This window comes from Schistocerca cancellata, chromosome 11 (genome assembly GCF_023864275.1).
Source record: "Schistocerca cancellata isolate TAMUIC-IGC-003103 chromosome 11, iqSchCanc2.1, whole genome shotgun sequence".
In the NCBI taxonomy this organism is placed as follows: Eukaryota; Metazoa; Arthropoda; class Insecta; order Orthoptera; family Acrididae; genus Schistocerca; species Schistocerca cancellata.
The window spans coordinates 33,095,327-33,117,194 of NC_064636.1; the positions used below are offsets into that span (position 1 = coordinate 33,095,327).

The following is a 21,868-nucleotide window of genomic DNA, read 5'->3' on the forward strand; positions in this document are numbered from 1 at the left end:
GAAATTTGTTAACATCAAATATAGATTTAAGTGCTTGGAAGTCTTTTCTGAAAATATTTGTATGGAATGTAGCCATGTACAGAAGTGAAACATGGACGATAAACAGTGTAGATGAGAAGAAAACAGAAACTTCGAAATGTGGTGTTACAGAAGAATGCTGAGGGTAGATGGATAAATTGCGTAAATAATCATGAGGTACTGAATAGAACGGGGAGAAAAGAAATTTGTGGCATAACTTGACCTAAAGAATGAATCAGTTGACAAGACACAATCTGAGACATCAAGTGATCACCAGTTAGAGGGTGACCCAGGAGATGAATACTATAAGCAGATTCAGAAGGAAGTAAGTTGCAGGAGTTATTCGGAGATGAAGAGCTTGGGGGTATCGTGGAGAGCTGCATCAAGCAAGTCTTTGGACTAAAGACAACAGCAAAAGATTGTATTTATTCCAAATAATATTAGTACTATTTATGTTTTATTCAGGTTTTGGTGTTCATTTTTCCCATTATTTATTGTTTGTTAAAACTGTGCCAGACAGTCATTCCAACCAGGAACATTGCTTTTGATGTGGAATGTTCTTACTGACTGAGTTATCAAGACACAACTCAGATTTAATGTACAGAGAAGTTTCAAAGTGGTGTACACCCAGATCCAAGGTGAGGATTCATTCTGGATCCTCCTCACGTGCTCGTTAAACTCGGACAACATTTAAAGACAATGCTACGTTGGATTAGGGTGCGCTGTTATGTTCTCTTCCCTGCAACAAGCATTCGTAACTTCCAGTCTGTGCAAGTTTCGATCTCATATTGTAACTTCAGTCTGTCTTAACTTCACAAGCTGAAACTTTTTGTACATGTGTATAACATGACAAAGAAGATGTACTGTGCGTGGCACTCTTACCGTGATCTTCTGGAAACCATCATATACTTTATCGTCTTGCATGAAGACTTTACAGTCTGGCTGTCTAAAAATCGCCTTTGTAGATTTCAAGATTTCTGAGTGCCCTTAAGTACAGGTCATTTCAGTCGGAGCACTAATAAGTGAACGGATCGCGTGTAAGTTGAATAATCGGAAAGTCACTAGTTTTGTTATTGCTAGTGAAAGGAGTTGGGTGGCAAAACGTAAATTCTAGTTATGGGTTATTTTATTGTTCAGAAGATCAGCCATTCTTTTCTTCAGAATGATTTTGGCAAAATGAGAAAATGGAAAACCCAGAATGGAATAATGACAATATTATCAAAAGGAGACTGTCACAAATAATAGCTTTTGGCCAGTAAGGCCTTCGTCAGAATTAGACAGCAAACATGCAAGTGCAACTCTCTCTCTCTCTCTCTCTCTCTCTCTCTCTCTCTCTCTCTCTCTCTCTCTCTCTCTCTCTCCCCCCCTCCCTCCCCACACACACACACACACACACACACACACAACTTGCTGGCCAAAAGCTATTATTAGTGACAGCCTTTTGTTGTGCCTATCTGCAACTCAGCATCTCTGCTATATGGTGAGTGGCAGTTTTCCCTTTCATAACATTGTTACAGTCCATTCTGGATTTTCCATTGTTTGATTATCAAAAGGGGAGATTGCTGTTCACCATAGGGTGGAGATGTTGGGTCACATGTAGACAAAACAAAAAGACTATCAAACATGTAAGGTTCCAGTTGAAAGACGTTCTGAATTAGATGGCGTGCGCACACACATTTGTGCAAATGCAACTTGTACACACATGACCACTGTCTCTGGCTCCCGAGGCCAGCGGCCTTTAGGCATAAAGTTTGCCTGTTGGTATTCTTTTTGTTGTGCCTGTCTGTGACTGAGCACCCTTACTATGTAATGAGTTACAACTACCCTTTCCGTAGTATTACCATTATTCCATCCTGAATTTTCCACTGTTTTATTTTCTTTCTGTATTTTATTTCAAATTGCATGAAAATACCAGAGTTCACAATAAATTACGAGGACATGCTGAAAAGGAATGTGTGAAAATTCTGAAAGCTTTTTAAATATAAAAAAACTTTATTAACATTCTACACCTTCGTGCTTCATGTCTACATACCTATTTCTCAGTATAGCCACCCTGATGATGAACACATACCTTCCAACAGAAGGCCAGTCGTGTTGATACCGTCACTGTAGAATGTTTGACTTTTCGTGACGGAGCCACAACCGCACCTCTGCTTGCACCGATTCATCACTGTCAAAGTGAAGGCCTCAAAAAGAGTTCTTTAAGTTTTGGACTCAGATGAATATCGGATGGGGCCAAGTCGAGACTGTACGGAGGGTGATTGGTGACAGTGAACCCGAGGTGTCAGGGTGTTGCAGATGTGACAGCACTCGTGCACGGTCTGACATTTTCATGGTGAAGTAGAGGGTGCTCTGCGCGTGGAAGGCTAGAAATTTGATTCCAGCACACGTTTCTCACACACTGACATTGTTAAGCTGCACACCGCTGTGTTATACACTACACTTTGGAACCCTTTAGCGGTAGAGCTTTGCAACTTGTCAGCGGAGTTAGGAAGTCTACCAAGTAATATGCGTGACATGTAAGACCTCAACCGATATTGAAGACAGACACATTACTTCTCAGCACTCCCTTGGAAGAATTTGGTTAGAAACAGAATATAAAATATAAATGTGATGTCATTGTGCATGAACACATACTAAAACAACTGTGGGAGCCTGTGAAGTTCTCTTAATGACATTTGTTTTGTTGACGTATGTATGAATAATTATTTCGAATGTTCCACTGGAATTGTGTTACAGTTAAGGATTAGAGATGCAGATATGTCATAACCGACAGTGCTGTGTTCTGTGCATACAGAATGCTCAAAAACTATTTATGTGTTTTTGACATAGCAGAAGGTTTGAAATTGATCACACTCCTTCTAAAGAAGTCCCCATGAAATATTATATGCAATTATGACACAAAACTAAGTAAATGATAAAGGTAGGATAATTTTCACATCTTCACTCACTGGCATTTTAAACTGCGTATCGCATAAAATGATTGAAAATAAGACAAAATGGTCTCCCTTGTATAATCGTATGGTAAAAGGAACGAAGTTTGCAGTAAAAAAATTGAACTGTATTCTTGATCAAAGTTACAGAAATTGCACCTTATATTCCCTCCAGGGGCCCAGCACTCATTCACCGAGCATGGGCTTTTATGACAATACAAAACAGTTTTTTTATATACAAATAAGAGGGTTATTTATATACAATGAGAGGATTCCCCAGAAAGTAATGCACCACTCGCCCCCCCACCGTCTCCAGCCAATAACAATGGTACGAATGCAAAACTTACGGTACGCATTATTTGATGTTTCCAGAGCGCACGCACAAATTTTCTGTTTCCTCCGACAGGTGACTTAGCTGCAGTAACATTTCAAAATGGCGTCTCTAAGTGATGGGAGTTACAATCGGCACCTCGTCACCTAATTTCTCACTGCGAAGAAAGACTGTCAGGAAGAGTCACGAAATTCTGCGTGCAGTTTACAGAGCATCTGCAGTCAACAGATATATGGTCAGTCACTGGGCAAAGAGGGTGAGGGTTTTACAAGAAGGCGGTTTGGCAGAGCTCCAAGATTTGCAGCATTCAGGGAGGGCACCCACAGCTGCCACACTTCACGAGTTGCAGCTCACCGAAGTGCTCGTTCACGAGGAGCGATGTGGAACAACTCGGCAGTTTGCGCCGAAGCTACCGATTGCCGAGGGAGTGTGGATGCAGTCAGTAACCCGGGTGACTCTTTTATACAATACGATAATGCTCGACCTCGCAAGAGTTTCAGGACTTTGGAACACATAACTAAATGGGGTTAGACTGTGTTAGCCCATTTACTTACAGCCCTGACCTACCTCCCTCTGACTTCCACTTGTTTGGGCCACTAAAAGATGCCATTCATGGAAGACATTTTGAGGATGACGAAGGGACAGTTGGCACAGTGTGAAGAAATGGCTTCGTGACCAGGAGGAGGAGTGGTATTGTCAGGGCATACACACCCTTGTGTCTTACTACAGGAAGTTACATGGAAAAACAGGGAGCACAGAAGAAACGTCATACTTTCTTGTGTGTACTTTTCATCGTGTTCAATAAATATTTGTTGAACAAAAATGTGGTGCACTACTTTCTGGACAACTCCCAATCTTCGTATCCCCCCCCCCCCCACTTGATGCCCTTCTCCCATCACTCAGCAGCAATTTGAATTAATATTTTTCCTTGCTCATATTTGAAATTAAACAGTGGGAACTCCAGGTTGATTACCAAACAGCTATCCACTCAAATGAACGGCCAGACAGACTGTGGCTGAGAGCAAAGTAGACTATCCTGTGGCAAAACATACAGCTGTACGTAACGTGCTCGAATTCAATGGCTGCGTCACAACCCGGGCCATCTGAATCCCCTCCTCCCACACCAGCTTTCTGGACCCTGCAGATGGGAGTTATCGTTAAAATGCATTCTCCACTCCCCTAATTATCCCGGCCTCAACCTACGGTAACCTACTGCTCCACAGCCTCCACCCATTAGTTTCTGCCCCCTCTGTTGTGCCACCTTCTCCCTATTCTCGTCCCCTCCTGCTCTTTGTGTATGCCCTCTGCCAATGCACACTCCCCAGTCTTTCCTATTCACTGCTCCTCTCCTTTCTGCCCGTCACCTCACTATCTCCCAATCTCCTGACTTTGCATCTGCTGGATTCTGGTCCCTGCACACCTTACCAGACAGCACTCTTCTCTCCCTCCACCCATACTCTACTATCCCTTCCCCTTCCCCACACCCTCCAGATTGCTGCTTCCTTTCTACGTGACAGTTGCATTGCGGTCCGAGCTGCCGGAGATGATGATCTTGTGTCATGTGGTGTGCTTGCTTTTTTTTTGTGTGTGTGTGTGTGTGTGTGTGTGTGTGTGTGTGTGTGTGTGTGTGTGTGTGTGTAGCTACGTATCTACCTGAATATGAGATGACCCTGAGTATAAGAGAAATCCCTTTTCTTAAGAGGCTCCTTGAGAAAAATTCATTTGAAACACATTCTGACTATGGAATTAAAATTAGACTGTTTTATTGACATGAAGTACCTGCCAAAAAATTAATGTTATACCTATTTTAAACTTATACCATTTATTAATTGTCAACATTTTGATATTACTAGGACAAATAAAATAAAGAAAATGAAATGATTTACATTGATTTTCAGATCTTTTTCTTTTCTACCTTTTTTGCTTACAAACCTGTATCACTATTTTTAACTGTAATCATCATCGTCATCGTAACCACAGTTATTAAACATGGTTTTCCGAAACTCCGTCACCAAAGAAGATGAGTAAATATTCCGGAATTCCAATTGCCAAGATGAGAAATATAGAAGTAGATATCCTCGGTGTAGCAAAGCAGCTTAAATCACTTAATAACAGCCAGGCCTACAGTCCAGATTGTACACCAGTGAGGTTCCTTTCAGGGTATGCTGATACAATAGCTCCATATTTAGCAATTATATACAACTAATCACTCACAGAAAGTTCGATACCTAAAGACTGGAAAATTGCTCAAGTTACTCCAATACCCAAAAAGGGAAGTAGGAGTAATCCGCTGAATTACGGGCCCATATCACTAATGTCGATTTGCAGTGGGTTTCTGGAACTTATACTGTGTTTGAACATTATGAATTACCTTGAAGAAAACAATTGATTGTCACATAGTCAGCACAGTTTCAGGAAATATCGTTCTTGTGAAACACAACTAGCTCTTTATACTCGTGAAGTAATGAGTGCTATCGACAGGGGATGTCAAATTGATTCCATACTTCTAGATTTCCAGAAGGCTTTCGACACCGTTCCTCACAAGCGTCTTGTAACCAAACTGCGTGCCTACGGAGTATCGCCTCAGTTGTGCGACTGGATTCATGATTTCCTGACAGAAAGGCCACAGTACGTAGTAATAGATGGAAAGTCATCGAGTGAAACAGAAGTAATATCCGGCATTCCCCAAGGAAGTGTTCTAGGCCCTATATTGTTCCTGATCTATATTAACGACATAGGATGCAATCTGAGTAGTCGTCTTAGATTGTTTGCAGATGATGCTGTCATTTGCCATCTTGTAAAGTCATCAGATGACCAAAATTAATTGCAAAATGATTTAGATAAGATACCTGTATGATGCGAAAAGTGGAATTGACCCTGAATAAAGAAAAGTTTGAAGTTATTCACATGAGTACTAAAAGAAATTCACTAAAATTCGAGTATGCAATAAGTTGCACAAATTTGAAGACTGTAAATTCAACTAAATACTTAGGGATTACAATTACAAATACCCTAAATTGGAACAATCACATAAACAATGTCGTGGGTAGAGCAAGCCAAAAACTGTGATTCATTTGCAGAACACTTAGAAGGTGCAACAGGTCTACTAAAGAGACTGCTTACAACATGCTTGTCCACCCTATTCTGCAGTATTGCTGTGTGGTATGGGATCCGCATCAGGTGGGACTGACGGATGACATTGAAAATGTTCAAAGAAGGGCAGCTGTTTGTATTATCGCGCAATAGGGGAGATAGTACCACAGACATGATATGTGAATTGGAGTGCTAATCATTAAAACAAAGGTGTTTTTGTTACAACGGGATCTTGTCATGAAATGTCAATCACTAGTTTTCTCCTCCAATTGCAAAAACATTCTTTCGACACCCACCTACATAGGGAGAAACGATCATCGTGATAAAATAAGAGATATCAGGCTCACACCGAAAAGTGTAGGCGCTCATTTTTCCTGCGCACTGTTTGAGAGTGGAACAGTAGAGAGACAGCTTGAAGGTGTTTCATTGAACCCTCTGCCAGGCACTTTACTGTGAATAGCAGAGTAATCACGTAGATGTAGATGATAGCACAGCTGTGAAATTTATATCTCGATTTTCGCAAATATTTGGCAGTTTCTTCCAAATACAGGACTATTACAAATGATTGAAGCGATTTCATAAATTCACTGTAGCTCCATTCATTGACATATGGTCACGACACACTACAGATACGTAGAAAAACTCATAAAGTTTTGTTCGGCTGAAGCCGCACTTCAGGTTTCTGCCGCCAGAGCGCTCGAGAGCGCAGTGAGACAAAATGGGAACAGGAGCCGAGAAAGCGTATGTCGTGCTTGAAATGCACTCACATCAGTCAGTCATAACAGTGCAACGACACTTCAGGATGAAGTTCAACAAAGATCCACCAACTGCTAACTCCATTCGGCGATGGTATGCGCAGTTTAAAGCTTCTGGATGCCTCTGTAAGGGGAAATCCACGGGTCGGCCTGCAGTGAGCAAAGAAACGGTTGAACGCGTGCGGGCAAGTTTCACGCGTAGCCAGCGGAAGTCGACGAATAAAGCAAGCAGGGAGCTAAACGTACCACAGCCGACGGTTTGGAATATCTTACAGAAAAGGCTAAAGCAGAAGCCTTACCGTTTACAATTGCTACAAGCCCTGACACCCGATGACAAAGTCAAACTCAAACGCTTTGAATTTTCGGCGCGGTTGCAACAGCTCGTGGAAGAGGATGCGTTCAGTGCGAAACTTGTTTTCAGTGATGAAGCAACATTTTTTCTTAATGGTGAAGTGAACAGACACAATGTGCGAATCTGGGCGGTAGAGAATCCTCACGCAATCGTGCAGCAAATTTGCAATTCACCAAAAGTTAACGTGTTTTGTGCAATCTCACGGTTTAAAGTTTACGGCCCCTTTTTCTTCTGCGAAAAAAGCGTTACAGGACACGTGTATCTGGACATGCTGGAAAATTGGCTTGTGCCACAACTGGAGACCGACAGCGCCGACTTCATCTTTCAACAGGATGGTGCTCCACCGCACTTCCATCGTGATGTTCGGCATTTCTTAAACAGGAGATTGGAAAACCGATGGATCGGTCGTGGTGGAGATCACGATCAGCAATTCGTGTCATGGCCTCCACGCTCTCCCGACTTAACCCCATGTGATTTTTTTCTGTGGGGTTATGTGAAAGATTCAGTATTTAAACCTCCTCTACCAAGAAATGTGCCAGAACTGCGAGCTCGCATCGACGATGCTTTCGAACTCATTGATGGGGACATGCTGCGCCGAGTGTGGGAGGGACTTGATTATCTGCTTGATGTCTGCCGAATCACTAAAGGGGCACATATCGAACATTTGTGAATGCCTAAAAAAACTTTTTGGGTTTTTGTATGTGTGTGCAAAGCATTGTGAAAGTATCTCAAATAATAAAGTTATTGTAGAGCTGTGAAATCGCTTCAATCATTTGTAATAACCCTGTATTTTGCTATTTCTGAGGTTGTCTTCACAATGAGACCTAAGATCACAGCTTTCTTTCTTTCTTCCTTCCTTTCTTCTTCTTCTTCTTCTTCTTCTTCTTCTTCTTCTTCTTCTTCTTCTCTCCCCCCCCCCCCCCCTTTTTTTTTGCCCCCCCCATACCCCCACCCCCTCGGAATAGATATCATTTGTAAGTAGGTGTGAGAATATTACAGTATTTCACTCTTCCAAACACATCACTTCCCTCCCACTCCCCCATTGACAGGACCAGCTGACACACCCTCATCCATTCCCGTAGTACATTACGGCAGTTGTTGACAACATTTCAGCAAGAAATGTGTAAATACAGCACTGGCCCCTGTTGACTTTTACCATTCCTGCAGAAATGAATACTATTGTTGAGTATTTGTCCAATTTTAAAGTAGTTTGATTACGATTACAAATGGATTCAGGCTAACTGCATTTTAAATATGGTAGATGTTGATTAAAAGCCAAAGTACATGGTATAGATGCCCTCAATTGGTGGCAACACAACGAAATTTGCTGCCTGTTCAGCGCTCCCCTCCCTGCAGTCATCCTAGCTCCCAGCCAAACTGTTGTCACTGTTTACCTCCCATCCCTTCTGTAATGCTGAGCTTGAGTAACAGCGAAACACAGACTGAAATATCGTCTGGGTGCAGGTCATACATAACAACACCAACGAATGCTTAAATAAAAGATCACAATTACGATCCAGTTTCATTCTTGAAATTGCGCTCGTCCTGCGATCTGGTGACATCTGTCAATACTGACACGTCTTTCCTCTGCAACTTATTCTTGTGGAAACTGTTACAGTCAGTTTAATAGGATTTATTTCCTTTGTTAGACATTTCATTCTGGATTAATTTTCCTTCACGTTTTAATTAATTTTCACCTTCATGTTCTAAAGTTGACTAAAAACTGGTTGTGTTTTTACCTGGTGTTCTAATACATGAACAGTGACTTAATTTCTCATGCATAATCCACTTAGTAAATCATTCCAGTCTTTCATATTGATCTGTTTTTGAATCAGCTAACGTTTTTTGGAGTCACAACATTTCTCTCTGTGAATGTACCTTTACGTAAAAAGCAGCATTAAAATTTGTGTGTGGTATCCATACATAGTATGAGAACATTTATTGCAAACCTACTCAAATATGACAAAAGTTTGTAATGCTATCTGCTCCTGTGTTTCACAAATCCATCAAATTTTAATCAGAGCAACAGACTGTTGTAGTGGCTAGTTCATAGCTTCTTGCGCTCTCACTTGCACTAGTACCACACGAGTCAGTATCACACGATTGTTCTAGCAATGTCAATACTGTATCAGGAAATCTCGAGCCTGTTGGAATGTGAGTATCGTTTGCCGAACCCTGCCCTTCCAGATTCTTCAAAATAAATCTGCACATGACCGCAGTAGCCAAAGTTACATCTCTAAACATAAGCTTACCCCTAGAAACATAGGACTACCCCTATATACTCTACAAAACATCATAATAATGTTGACTGCCAGCACCAATAATTTAATATGTGGATATAAGATGATGCTATATATTCCTGATGATTAATCTGGGGGGGGAAAACGTGTCTTATATTCAAGTAAATATAGTAAATGCCTAACAGTTTATTTATTTATTTATTTGCATGTCAAGTTTCATAAAACCAAATTGAGGAGCAAATCTCCAAGGTCATGGAACGTGTCAGTACATGAAATTACAACATAAAAGTAATAAAAGATAAAAATAAAATGTTTATGAACCCAAAAAAAGTCAAGCCATATGTTTCAGTAAATGCAGTCAACAATATAACATAAGAATCAGCTTAATATTTCAAGGAACTGCTCAGCGGAATAGAAGGAGTGACCATGAAGAAACACTTTTAGATTCGATTTGAAAGCATGTTGATTACTGCTAAGATTTTTTAATTCTTGTGGTAGCTAATGAAAATGGATGCAGCAGTATACTGGAGTTGAGGAAGTCCCAATTGAAATGCAGGTTGGATTTCTGCTGAGTATTGACTGAGTGAAAGCTGCTTACTCTTGGGAATAAGCTGATATTGTATAAAAGAAACAACAGTAAAGAATATAGATATTGATATGGCAATGTCAAAATATCCAGACTAGTGAACAGGGGTTGACAAGAGGCTCGCAAATTTACACCACTTATTGCCCGAACCGCCCGTTTCTGATCCAAAAATATCCTTTTAGAATGGCAAGAGTTACCCCAAAATATATATGACATAAACAAATGAAAATAAGCAAAGTAGACTGATTTTCATGTCAAATGATCACTTACTTCAGACACCATTCAAATAGTAAAAATGGCATCATTGAGTCTTTGAACAAGATCCTGGACATGGAATTTCCACAATAGTCTATTATCTTTCTGAACATCTAGAAAATTGAGCTGTTCAGTTTCACTAATCATATGCCCATTCTGTGAAATTAGAATGTCGTGTTTTGTTGAATTGTGTGTTAGAAACTGCAAAAACTGTCTCTTACTGTGATTTAGCGTTAGTTTATTTTCTACAAACCATGAACTTGCATCATGAACTGCCCTATTTGAAACCGAGCCAATGTTGCACACATCGTTTACTACCAAGCCAGTGTCATTACCAAACAGAAATGTTTTAGAGTCATCTGAAATAATAAAGGGCATATCATTTATATAAATAAGGAACAGGAGTGGCCCCAAGACTGATTCCTGGGGCACCACCCATTTGACGGTACCCCACTCAGACCCCACATCACAGCCATTCTCAACATTGTGAATAATGACCTTTTGCTGTCTGTTACTAAAGTAAGAGGTGAACCAATTGTGAGCTAATCCTCATATTCTGTAATGATCCAACTTCTGGAGCAATATTTTCTGATCAACACAATCAAACACTTTAGTTAAATCAAAAAATTGGCCTAGTGTTTGAAACCTTTTGTTTAACCCATCCAGTACCTCACAGAGAAAAGAGAATATAGCATTTTCAGTTGTGAAATGACTTCTAAAGCCAAACTCTACATTTGATAGCAAATCGTGTGATATAAAATGATCAATTATCCTTACATACACAGCCTTTCAATAACTTTAGCAAAGACTGATGGCATAGAAGTAGATCTAAAATTGTCTACTTTATCCCTTTCTCCTTTTTTATACAACGGCATTACTACTGAGTGCTTTAATCGTTCAGGAAACTGACCGTTCCTAATCGAAAAATTACAAAAATGGCTATTTAAAGGACTAACATGTGCAGCACAGTACTTTAATATTCTGCTAGGCACTCCATATCCGTGAGAGTCCTTAGTCCTCGGTGATTTAATTATTTAATCAATCTTCCCCTTGTGTGTATCACATAGGAGTATTTCAGACATGATTCTCAACAAGGCATTTGCCAAGAGAGTTACATGGTTCCCTGTAGAAACTACATTTTTTATTTAATTCACCAGCAATGCTCAGAAAATGATTGTTAAATACTGAACATACATCTGATTTATCAGTAACAGAAATATTTTTACTACGAACTGACTGTATATCGTTGACCTCATACTGCTGATCATATACTTCCTTCGCAACTGATCATATGGTTTTAATTTTATCATGTGAATTTGCTATTCTATTTACTCACCACATACTCTTTGCCATCCTAATAGCATTTTTAAGCACCTCAGAATATTGTTTGTAATGGGCAACTGTAGCCTGATTGTGACTCCTTCTAATGTTTTGATATAATTCCCACTTTGTTCTACCTGATATCCAGTCTTTTCATATATGTGTAGCTAGACCTTTACAAGGTCCACTTGTTCTTCAGTGACGCACTGCAGCTCTACAGCAACAAGATAACAGATAGTGGCACCAAACTGGACCAGTTCGTCTTTGTTTCTCAGGTTCGGTGGGGCGCACCTGACGACAGACGGAAAGAATACGGTGGATGCCGAGAAGATGTCGAAGTACGCGTCAGACCCTCGACAGGGCACGACGAACGCGCTACACCGCGAACTGCAGGAGAACCTGCGGAAGCGCAGGTACGACTTCTCGAGGGCGGAGGCTGCGGTCGCCGCCTGCTCCAGGAACAAGAAGCCACAAGGTGAGCCGGCCAGACTCTTGTTGGCGATTTACGCTAGTTGTCACCTGTCGTTCGAGGTCCGAAGTTGTGTGTTCTTGCGTGAGGTACTGCCTTTAGGCAGTAGCCACTAGAGATAGGCAAACTTGTTCGTACTTGGGAACTAGTTCACTGCTGATCGTTCTTTTTTGGGAACTGTTCACTTTTACTCATTCACCGTTCATTGTGCTTGGTATGTGGTTCTTACGAAAAACTGAAAACTAGTAGTGTAGGTGACTGAAGGATGGAGGGCACCAAGAGGGGGCTCTTGCGTCCCCCTTGGAGTATAGAGTTTTTATTCATTACAGAATTCTTACACACTTTTAGAAGTAATTTCTGTGATTCTGCAGAACCTCTCGTTTAGCCAACCGTAGCCTTGTGTGGCTGATATGCAGGGAAATAATATAGGGTGGCGCACGGAAAACCGGGCCCCGAGTACAGACTGCTCACGGACGATGTTTTGCTCGTTACGAGCAGATACAACAAACAGACAAACATGCAATAATTAGGCAGTGAAGAAATAACAAGCTAATGCAAGCAACAATTGCGAAACAATCGATGACGATGTGTAGAGAACTGGAGAAGAGAACATGAAAAACTCACGCAAGACGCATGGGCTATAGCTCATGTAGTCTTGAAAACCTGTTGGTGGCTGTTTCCCAACTTAAAAGACCACAAGTGTCTTGTATAAAATTCTTCATTTCGACTTCCACTACATAGCTGTGCTACATTGTAATCAATAATCATTTACACCCTATATATACTTCACGTTCTCTCTGAGTTCGTAGGCGAAGTAAAGACTTTATGAAAGCATAAAATAAAATGTGGTTTTCTCATACTTGCGTCACATGCTTAGTAAAAATTAGGTTTTGATGTTGCGTTATTAAAGTTAATGCAGCAATAGTAATAATAATTAAGTTCACAGTTATAACGTTTTTGGTTTGAAAACTCCTTCTGAACAAATGTTTTTGAGATAATAAATAAGTAAATACAATTTTATGGCAATCTATGGCTTTTCAAATGGAGAGGCACTGCTTTTCCTACTGAGCCAAAATGACCCATAACCCACTTCCCCACCCACCCCCCCCCCCCCCCACCCCCCACCCACCCCACGAAGAAACCAAACTAGCGGGTAATGCAAACTGGAAACAACGAAACTTAAAAATAATTAGGGCCTTCCGAAATGTAATGTTTTGTATATGAAAGATACACGAAAATCGTTTTATATGAATTTTCTTACACTAAAAATTAAGCAAATTATTGAAAGTTAGCTGCTAAATCAAGTGGATGAAACCAAAAAATATATGAATAACAAAAAAATCTTCCCTTGTTATAAGTATGTCTTCTGTTGTTCATCGATATAATGAAGTGAGCTGATATGCTCTTTTGTTACCTGAAAAGACGTACCTATTTCATACAACGTAATTTACGTAACTATAAAATACTTTTTGATTACGGCCGTGGACGCTGAATAGCCAGAACCAAGTGCAAGAACAGTTTGGAACATATGTGAAACAGGCGAGCGCAGTGAACGAAACAAACAACTGGATACTGAACTAACTAGGAGCATCGGCAGTGGAACTGAGACAGGCGGTCATGCGAAGAACGACGAGTGCGGCCGAGGGAGACCGAGACTGAGACGAGCAGGCGACCGAGGCTGGAACGATAACTGCCGAAGTGACCGCCGCGACCGAAGTGAACTAGTGAACTATGAACCGATCGTTCCTAGTTCTCAGGAACTATAAGTAGACCGCTGCAACCGAAGTGAAGTATGAACCGATCGTTCCTTGGAATTCTTTCCTCGGTTCTTTTGTTCATCTTGGTGAACCGTTCCTTTGCACCCATTCGTTCGCGAACTACCCATCTCTAGTAGCCACAGCACTCTGCTCTCCACACCTATCTCCTGCACAAACACAGGGTTGTTCCAAGAGGAATGTTCTAAAACCAGGGATATGAGTGGAGTACTTACTTGAAGCAGAAAACTTCATGTGGACATGTGGCCTATCCCAAATTGCTTCCGATATAGAACAGATTTAGTGACACTTTTGTGTGTTTTTCTTAAATAACTCGAAAATGGCAGCCTCTAGTGATAAAGTTTTGCAATACATAGTTAAACTACATTAAATTTTCAATAAAGAAGATCCTAGTCTTTTTTTCTGTAGGACTGATAGTTTACACGAAGAGAGTGAGAGGATATTGAAAATTTTGTGTGATGCCCTGTAGCTTAGATTTTGTAGGCCAGTTTGAGGTAGTTTCACAAATTGTTGGAACACAAATGTCCCATATCTAATTGTTCATCTCTACATCTAGATCTAGATCTACATCTACATCGATACTTCGCAGTCCACCTTACAGCGCATGGCTGAGGGTACCTAATACCACAACTAGTCCTTTCCTTTCCTGTTCCAGTTGCAAGTAGCATGAGGGGAAAATCAACTGTCTGTATGCCTCGTTATGAGCCCTAATTTCTCATATCGTATTTTCGTGGTCCTTACACACAGTGTATGTTGGTGGCAGTGCCATCGTTCTGCAGTCAGCTTCAAATGCTGATGTTAATACTCACCAAACGCCACACTAGTAATGACAGAAGGTCTGTTCTGCAGTGACACGTCAAAATACAACATAAGCAAACTGAGAATAAATCACTGAGGTCGTTCCGCAATTAACACTTTACCTCAATGCGAACTCATCGTTACGTGCGTTCTGAGTTACGTAATATGGCATCCGAGGCTGTTCCTTGCAACTGCACAGACGCGACGCGGCTTCCGACGCGGAGTGCACATTGATACGAATCTAGAAGAGAACTGGGACCTGGCCTTAGCTCACAGCGCTCTTATTTATATAGCCTCAGTGCAGGCCGCCGAAGGCGCAGCTGACAAAATTTGCCTTCCTGACTAGCCACAGGGGCTAGTAAAGTGCCACTTCAAGTTACTAAATAATTAATTGCTTCATTTGATGAAGGCCAATGAAGCGCTCAATTTAAATGTGCAATCAGCACACGGGTAAGTATCAGTAATAAAATTCTCATGTGGCTATGTTAAATACGTTTGCCAAGAGAATTATTTTAGTTGCACTGCCTGCAATAGGTGAACTTTGAACTTGCCCTTTGGAGAGACGTTACAGCTGTAGTTTTATAGCTACCCATTTAAAACTTCTCACATCTTTGTTATTATAGCATATCACCATTCTACCTAAATCTAAACATCATAGCATTGTCTGATCACTTACTTAATCTATCTTGCTTCCGTACTGTTAGGGCAAAACAGGAAATTATGAATTTCAACCAAAATATTACTTTGTGAGATCCAGCATGCTGTTTCCATTAAATTAGAATGAAAAACGAATCCGAATATAAATTTTGAAGCTTCTAGCTCCTTCCTGTTGTGCTGATGATTTTTACATAAAATGTCCAAATTTTGAAAACTGTTAAAGTTACTAAACTGAAACTTAACACATTGTCATTTTAGCATCACTCTTGACATGCTATTAACTTTTCAGATTATTTACTTTACTTTTAAGGTATTGAGCAAAGTTCATGATGTCATAGCTAGTTTCAGCGGACTAGGCTGGCACACAATGGAAAGCATATGAATTCTATGTGGCGTGAGTAGGCTACTTCCCTACAAGTGCTACAGCCTCTGCTTCTTCATCATTTTCTGAATCTCGTTATAAAGTCATGGTGGGTCTTTTCTATCCTTAATGCACTTACTACGCACATAATTCTCCAGACTGTGATTTACAATCTGCTTAAACTTTGCCCATAATTCCTCTGCATTCATCTTACTGGAACTAAGTGATGTCAGTTCACTGTCTAAGTGAGATGATAACAACTGCTTAATTGGTCTTTCTAGCATAAACACTGTCCTAGCTTTCTTAGCTGATTTAAAAATTTTCATAACCATAGTTGCTGCAATGACATCATGATCACTAATCCCTGTTTCTATACTGACGGTGCTGATAAGGTCCGACCTATTTGTAGCTACAAGGTCTAAGATACATCTATTGCACGTGGGCTGCCGAACTAGCTGCTCGAGGTAGCTTTCAGAATGCGTGTTCAAAAGTGCTTCGCGTGACTGTCTGTACCCCCTACTATGAATCCACAGACATACCAGTCTATGCTCGGTACATATTTAAGCACTGCTGATCACCCACAATCCTTGGATGACTCTAGAACTGTCAGAGCAGAATCAGGTGGCTGGTAAAAACATCCAACAATTAGCTCGGTTTCACCTGGACCTGTTTCACGTGACCAGATAACTTCACTGTCACAGTCAGCTTCGACCTCAGTAGAGACAATGTTTTTCTCAACTGCAATGAATACTCCCACCCGTATGACCTCTAACCTGTCTTTCCAGTATACATTCAATGGCTCGCTAAATATCTCATAGCTTTCCACTTCCTGTTTCAGCCAGCTCTTGGTCCTGAAAATAGTTTGACCATGAGAACTTTCCTGGAGGGTAGTGACTTCGGGAACTCTGTTCCAAATACTTTGACAGTTTACTGATAAAATTTTGACAGTCAAAGTGTCTTTACTCTGAACGTGGTCTAACTTCTAGTGCTACGTATCAGCTGGTGAGTGTTCATCAGAGTATCTCAATTACCACCTAGCCTACAAAAGTCTCACGTGAACTCTAGAAGTACTCCACTGTATGAGTACAGATCAGGAAATGGGGCCAAGAAGACCGTCACAGAGTCGACGAATCCTTTGGTGGAGACCCTTCACTTGGCTCCAAATCAAAGGTCTCTGATCGACTTTGGAAACACTGCTGCAAATTGATAGCTCTGCTTACACGCTGTGTGTGAGGCCAGTAGGCTTACCACTTCTGCCAGCCATACGTACAAACTGAGGACGGCTTCAGAAGCCACACAGCAAGTGTCGTCGGTGCCGACACGAGCCACGTCTGACAGATGACTGCACCCCGCAAGCTCGATACCTGCAGACAAAGCTGCCGGCACATCTCAGATGAGGCCCCCCGGCAGACATGCCGAGTGCACATTGACCTTTTTTTCAGTCCAAAATGCTTCTTCCTGCAGGGCTCCATAACCTGCCTAGCATTGGAGCTGCTTATAAGTAGCAAATCGCTGCATATGTGTGCCTCTTCAGATCGTGCTGAAGGAGTGGGCACCTGTCCACTCAAAGGGTGAATGGACAAGTCCAGACGACCAGTCCCCACATTGGCCCTGTGCCTCGAGCAACATTAATGTGTTACCACTTGCCCTCCCCTGTGTTGTGAGGGCAGATCCACTGCGTCAAGTACTCTAGGAGGTGCCTCGGTAACGGAGCCTGTGGGCAAAACAAGTGACACTTGAGGACGCCCGTGCGACACGTGAGATTCTTCGCCTCCACTACACCCCGAGGCAGCAGCCTGAAGGTGAGTGACCGAAGTCAAAAGCACAGTCAGCTGTCTGTGAACTGTGGCCATCTGCTCCTGCATCCACACACAGCATGCACACATCCTACCCATCGTAGCAAAACTAACTGAAGAAGTAAACTATAATAGCAGACATGATCCTAGATGCACAACTTGTTTCCTCCTGATGTGTCACCAATGGGTGCCGATGCCTCAGTGAGCTATGTAGCTAGTTGTTTAGAAGAAATGAAAACTACGCTACAGACTGCCCGAATTTACGCTTACAGAATACAAGCTTATATATCGTAAATGGAAACAGGCACAAAATTTAATGAATATACTATGAGTAAAAGACAGGAAAAGATAGTCACCTGACTTGTCACTGTCTAGATGTGTATCAATGGAGAGCTGTGGAGCATCTCTCTACTTGCTCTACTCTGCTCGATCGAGTTAGAAACGAGCTACTTCGTACTAAAAATGGTCACACCTAGCAGTGTTCATCTGCCTACTGATCCGTATCGCAGATGGTGAGCCGTCGAGAAGTCTGGTGCTGACTGCAGCTGTGACCCGTATACGTAAACTATCACCGGAAGCGGGATATTTGGACTAAGCGGGGACTGGCGCCGTCTGGGGCTGTATTATTAAGGTTCTACTGTACATTTATAATGCTGCTTCAGAGTGCTTTACAAGGCACTTATCTGTATGTGTGGTATGCCTTCACTTTCCTCTGAGAAACAACCTGACTTATCCAGCCAAATAAAGAGGGACTTAATATGTTAACATGGACTGCAAAAGTCTATGCAACTTGACATTTCCATGTTGTTAGACATAACAGAAAAAAGATGCAATGGCCAACAGGGTATTGAACACGGGACCCTTCTTTTTGTAGTCTGCAATTTACCGTCTAATCCACTGAGTAGGGAAGGCAGTTACGCTGAAACAGGTGGTTTTCAGTTATATCAGTGTATTTCAATGCCAGTTCAGCCTGACTGTTAAAACTGCTCAAACTAACTGGTTTCTGAAATAAACAGTTTTTGATTTTTCATTCCTTTATTTCCAGCAATCAACATCTAAGTCAGAGATTGAAAAATTATGACTCTCTCAGTTCCAAGATACATAGAATCAAAATATGAAACTGAATAGCAAAATAAAAGAAAACAGTCTATCCACAGTTTGCTGCTTTTCTCAGGAAGTGATAAGTGGCTGAATACTACAAAAAAATCACTAGCATTGTCCTATTGATTCTGAGTTTTTGAAACTCTGTTCAAAAATCATGTTGAAATCATGGATCATACCACTGTGTTTTCATTACGAACAGTCGGTGCTAAAGGGTGAAAACTAAGATTGAAGAACTCTGTCTCCCATGTTAATCTGTCCATTTTCAAGGGAAACAAGCAGATAAAAAAAAGGCGTATTATATAGACATGGGTAGCAGATAAGCTACTTCCTGTTTTTATTTTATACTTTGAATGAATTATGGTTAAGATTTTAATTTATTACTTTTATCGTAATTTTCTTCCTCTCTTATTATTTTATGGAAATGATAGACAGAACTTTAATTTTTGGAACCAAATTTAGTTTTGTACTTCATTACTTTGTAAAAATATTTCCAGACTACAGTTCGTACCATTTTGCAATAAAACAGATGTCTGGTGATGACAGCGAAAAACTACCGTACAGACCTAGTGGGGGAAAGTCTTGCTCATCGCACCTACGCACATGCCTTAAACTGTGACAGATCGCAGCAGAGACATTATTGTCTCATCAGTGCTGTACCAATTCTTATGCCATGTGTTTGTTGTTCATTTCTGTTGTCAGTGTTATTAAAACAGCACTGATCATTTTCCCCGGTTTCTACAGTAAAGCAGTATTTCAAACCAATTCAAATTTTACTTACAAAAATTACTCATTTCTTTTTTAAAAAAAAAAGGGCATTTAAAAGTGAAACTTTTAGCATTGCTGCAGTGGATAGTTGATATTTTGGTTCTTTCACTCAGTTATTAGTAAAAAATGAAAAATACCTGTTAAATCCAAGCCCAAACAAATACAGAAAAATATTAGTTATTCAGGACTACAATAACGGTATCGATTTTAATTGGACGGTTTTTCGCGTCCCTATCACAGAGGGAAAGTCCTAGCTTATGCAAAAATAAATTATTTGTCATACAGAAACTGCATAGAGAGCAGAACCAAACTCTTGATGTGCACAAGAGAGTTATGTTCAAGAGGTAAGAAACGAAAATGCGGTGCTATTCTACGTTACTCATTTAAGCTATGAGTAATAAATACAAAACAATTATTTGTATTGCAGAGAGGTCAGTGAATAATTTCATGTCAAATATTTTTTTTGTATTAGTGTCTGTGTTTATTCGAATAATTATGTAGATAGAAAAGTTATTTGAATACTAAATTCATGTCGAAGCTGTCCGAGTTGACGGTCATGTATATGTGATTGTGTGTGTGTGTGTGTGTGTGTGTGTGTGTGTTTGTGTGTGTGTGTGTGTATGTGTTTTTGAATGAGTGGTATGTGTTTCTCTTTCTTTTTCTGATGAAGGCTGTGGCTAAAATTTGTGTGTCATTTAATTGTGCCCATCTGCAACTTAACATGTAATCTTTACAGTAAGTAGCAATCTATCTTTTTGCACATTGTTGTTATTTGAATACTACTTCTGTGTGCAGTATGTATCTAAAAGAGTAAATTTTACCAGGAAATCAAATTACTGTCCAGTAATAAAATTCGAATAGATAAAAAATACAGTATTCTCTCTCTCTCTCTCTCTCTCTCTCTCTCTCTCTCTCTCTCTCTCTCTCTCATATAGCTTCCCTCGTCAGAGATTGCAGCCGTGTGTGTGTGTGTGTGTGTGTGTGTGTGTGTGTGTGTGTGTGTGTGTGTGTGTGTGTGTGTGTGTGTGTGTGTGTGTTGCATTTGCATGAGTGCATGTTGTCAATCTCCGACAAAGGCCAAAAGATGACTTTCTGACAGTCTTTTTGTTGTGCATGTCTGTCACTCAGCATTTCGTCTATGTGGTGAGTAGCAACTATCCTTCTCATAATATTGTCACACCAAGCGAGGTGGCGCAGTGGTTAGCACACTGGACTCGCGTTCGGGAGGACGACGGTTCAATCCCACGTCCGGCCATCCTGATTTAGGTTTCCGTGATTTCCGTAAATCGCTTTAGGCAAATGCCGGGATGGTTCCTTTGAAAGGGCACGGCCGACTTCCTTCCCCGTCCTTCCCTAATCCGATGAGACCGATGACCTCGCAGTTTGGTCTCTTCCCCCCAAACAACCCAACTGGTAATATTGTCATATTTATATATTTTTTCCCCTTTCAAGCAAAAAATACCTTTGTCCCCTCAGTTTAACATTAAACCTAGCTGTCTGTAGCAGTTTCTTACTTATTGCAGAAGTACGAGAAAATGGGAAATCGGAAGAACCGAAAGCTCCCATCCCAGATGAGACCGCTAAAGATGAGCCTGCCAACTCAGAAGGGTCTGTGAAGACTGTGGGTGCTGTCACAGATGAAGACGTGATAAAGTCTCGACAAGTGGAGAAGAAAAAGGTGAGTATTTTCAGAATTTACTTAACCAGCACTGTGTCTGCTTGTCTGCAGACTTCTGTGAAATGTGACAATTCAGAAGAGTTACAGTACTGCCGGCCAGTGTGGCCGTGCAGTTCTAGGCGCTTCAGTCTGGAACCGCGCGACTGCTACGGTCGCAGGTTCGAATCCTGCCTCGGGCATGGGTGTGTGTGATGTCCTTAGGTTAGTTAGGTTTAAGTAGTTCTAAGTTCTAGGGGACTGATGACCTCAGATGTTAAGTCCCATAGTGCTTAAAAAAAAAGTTAAAGTACTAAATGCGGTAAACGAGAAAGTCGCTGATGGACAGCAAAGTCTTCTAGTGTAAAAATGAACATTAGAGATTAAGTAGTAGTTTCTTCGTTTGCTGCACATGTAATTCAAGTTTTTGTGCATTTTCCTTTCAGTAAATTTGTTATGCTGTTTTTTGCAAATTGAATTGTTTGTGACATAATGGAGGTTGCTCAAGTTTTACAAGTTTTTGCCAAACAGAAACTTTCTCAAGAATCAGAATTCTAAGTTGTGTGGAAATTTTCTTCTTAATCAAGTTCCTTGGTCGTTCATACG

The 21,868-nt window shown here is 40.9% G+C and overlaps 1 protein-coding gene across 1 annotated transcript in view; it reads left to right on the top strand.

Moving 5' to 3' along the window:
- Nucleotides 1–21,868, top strand: part of LOC126108921 (tRNA-dihydrouridine(47) synthase [NAD(P)(+)]-like) — a 196,752-nt gene that overhangs the window by 85,512 nt on the left and 89,372 nt on the right. Inside the window, exons 4-5 of the mRNA XM_049914289.1 lie at nucleotides 12,159–12,358; nucleotides 21,132–21,286. Coding sequence (XP_049770246.1) covers nucleotides 12,159–12,358; nucleotides 21,132–21,286 — 355 coding nt within the window. The remainder of the gene's footprint in view (nucleotides 1–12,158; nucleotides 12,359–21,131; nucleotides 21,287–21,868) is intronic.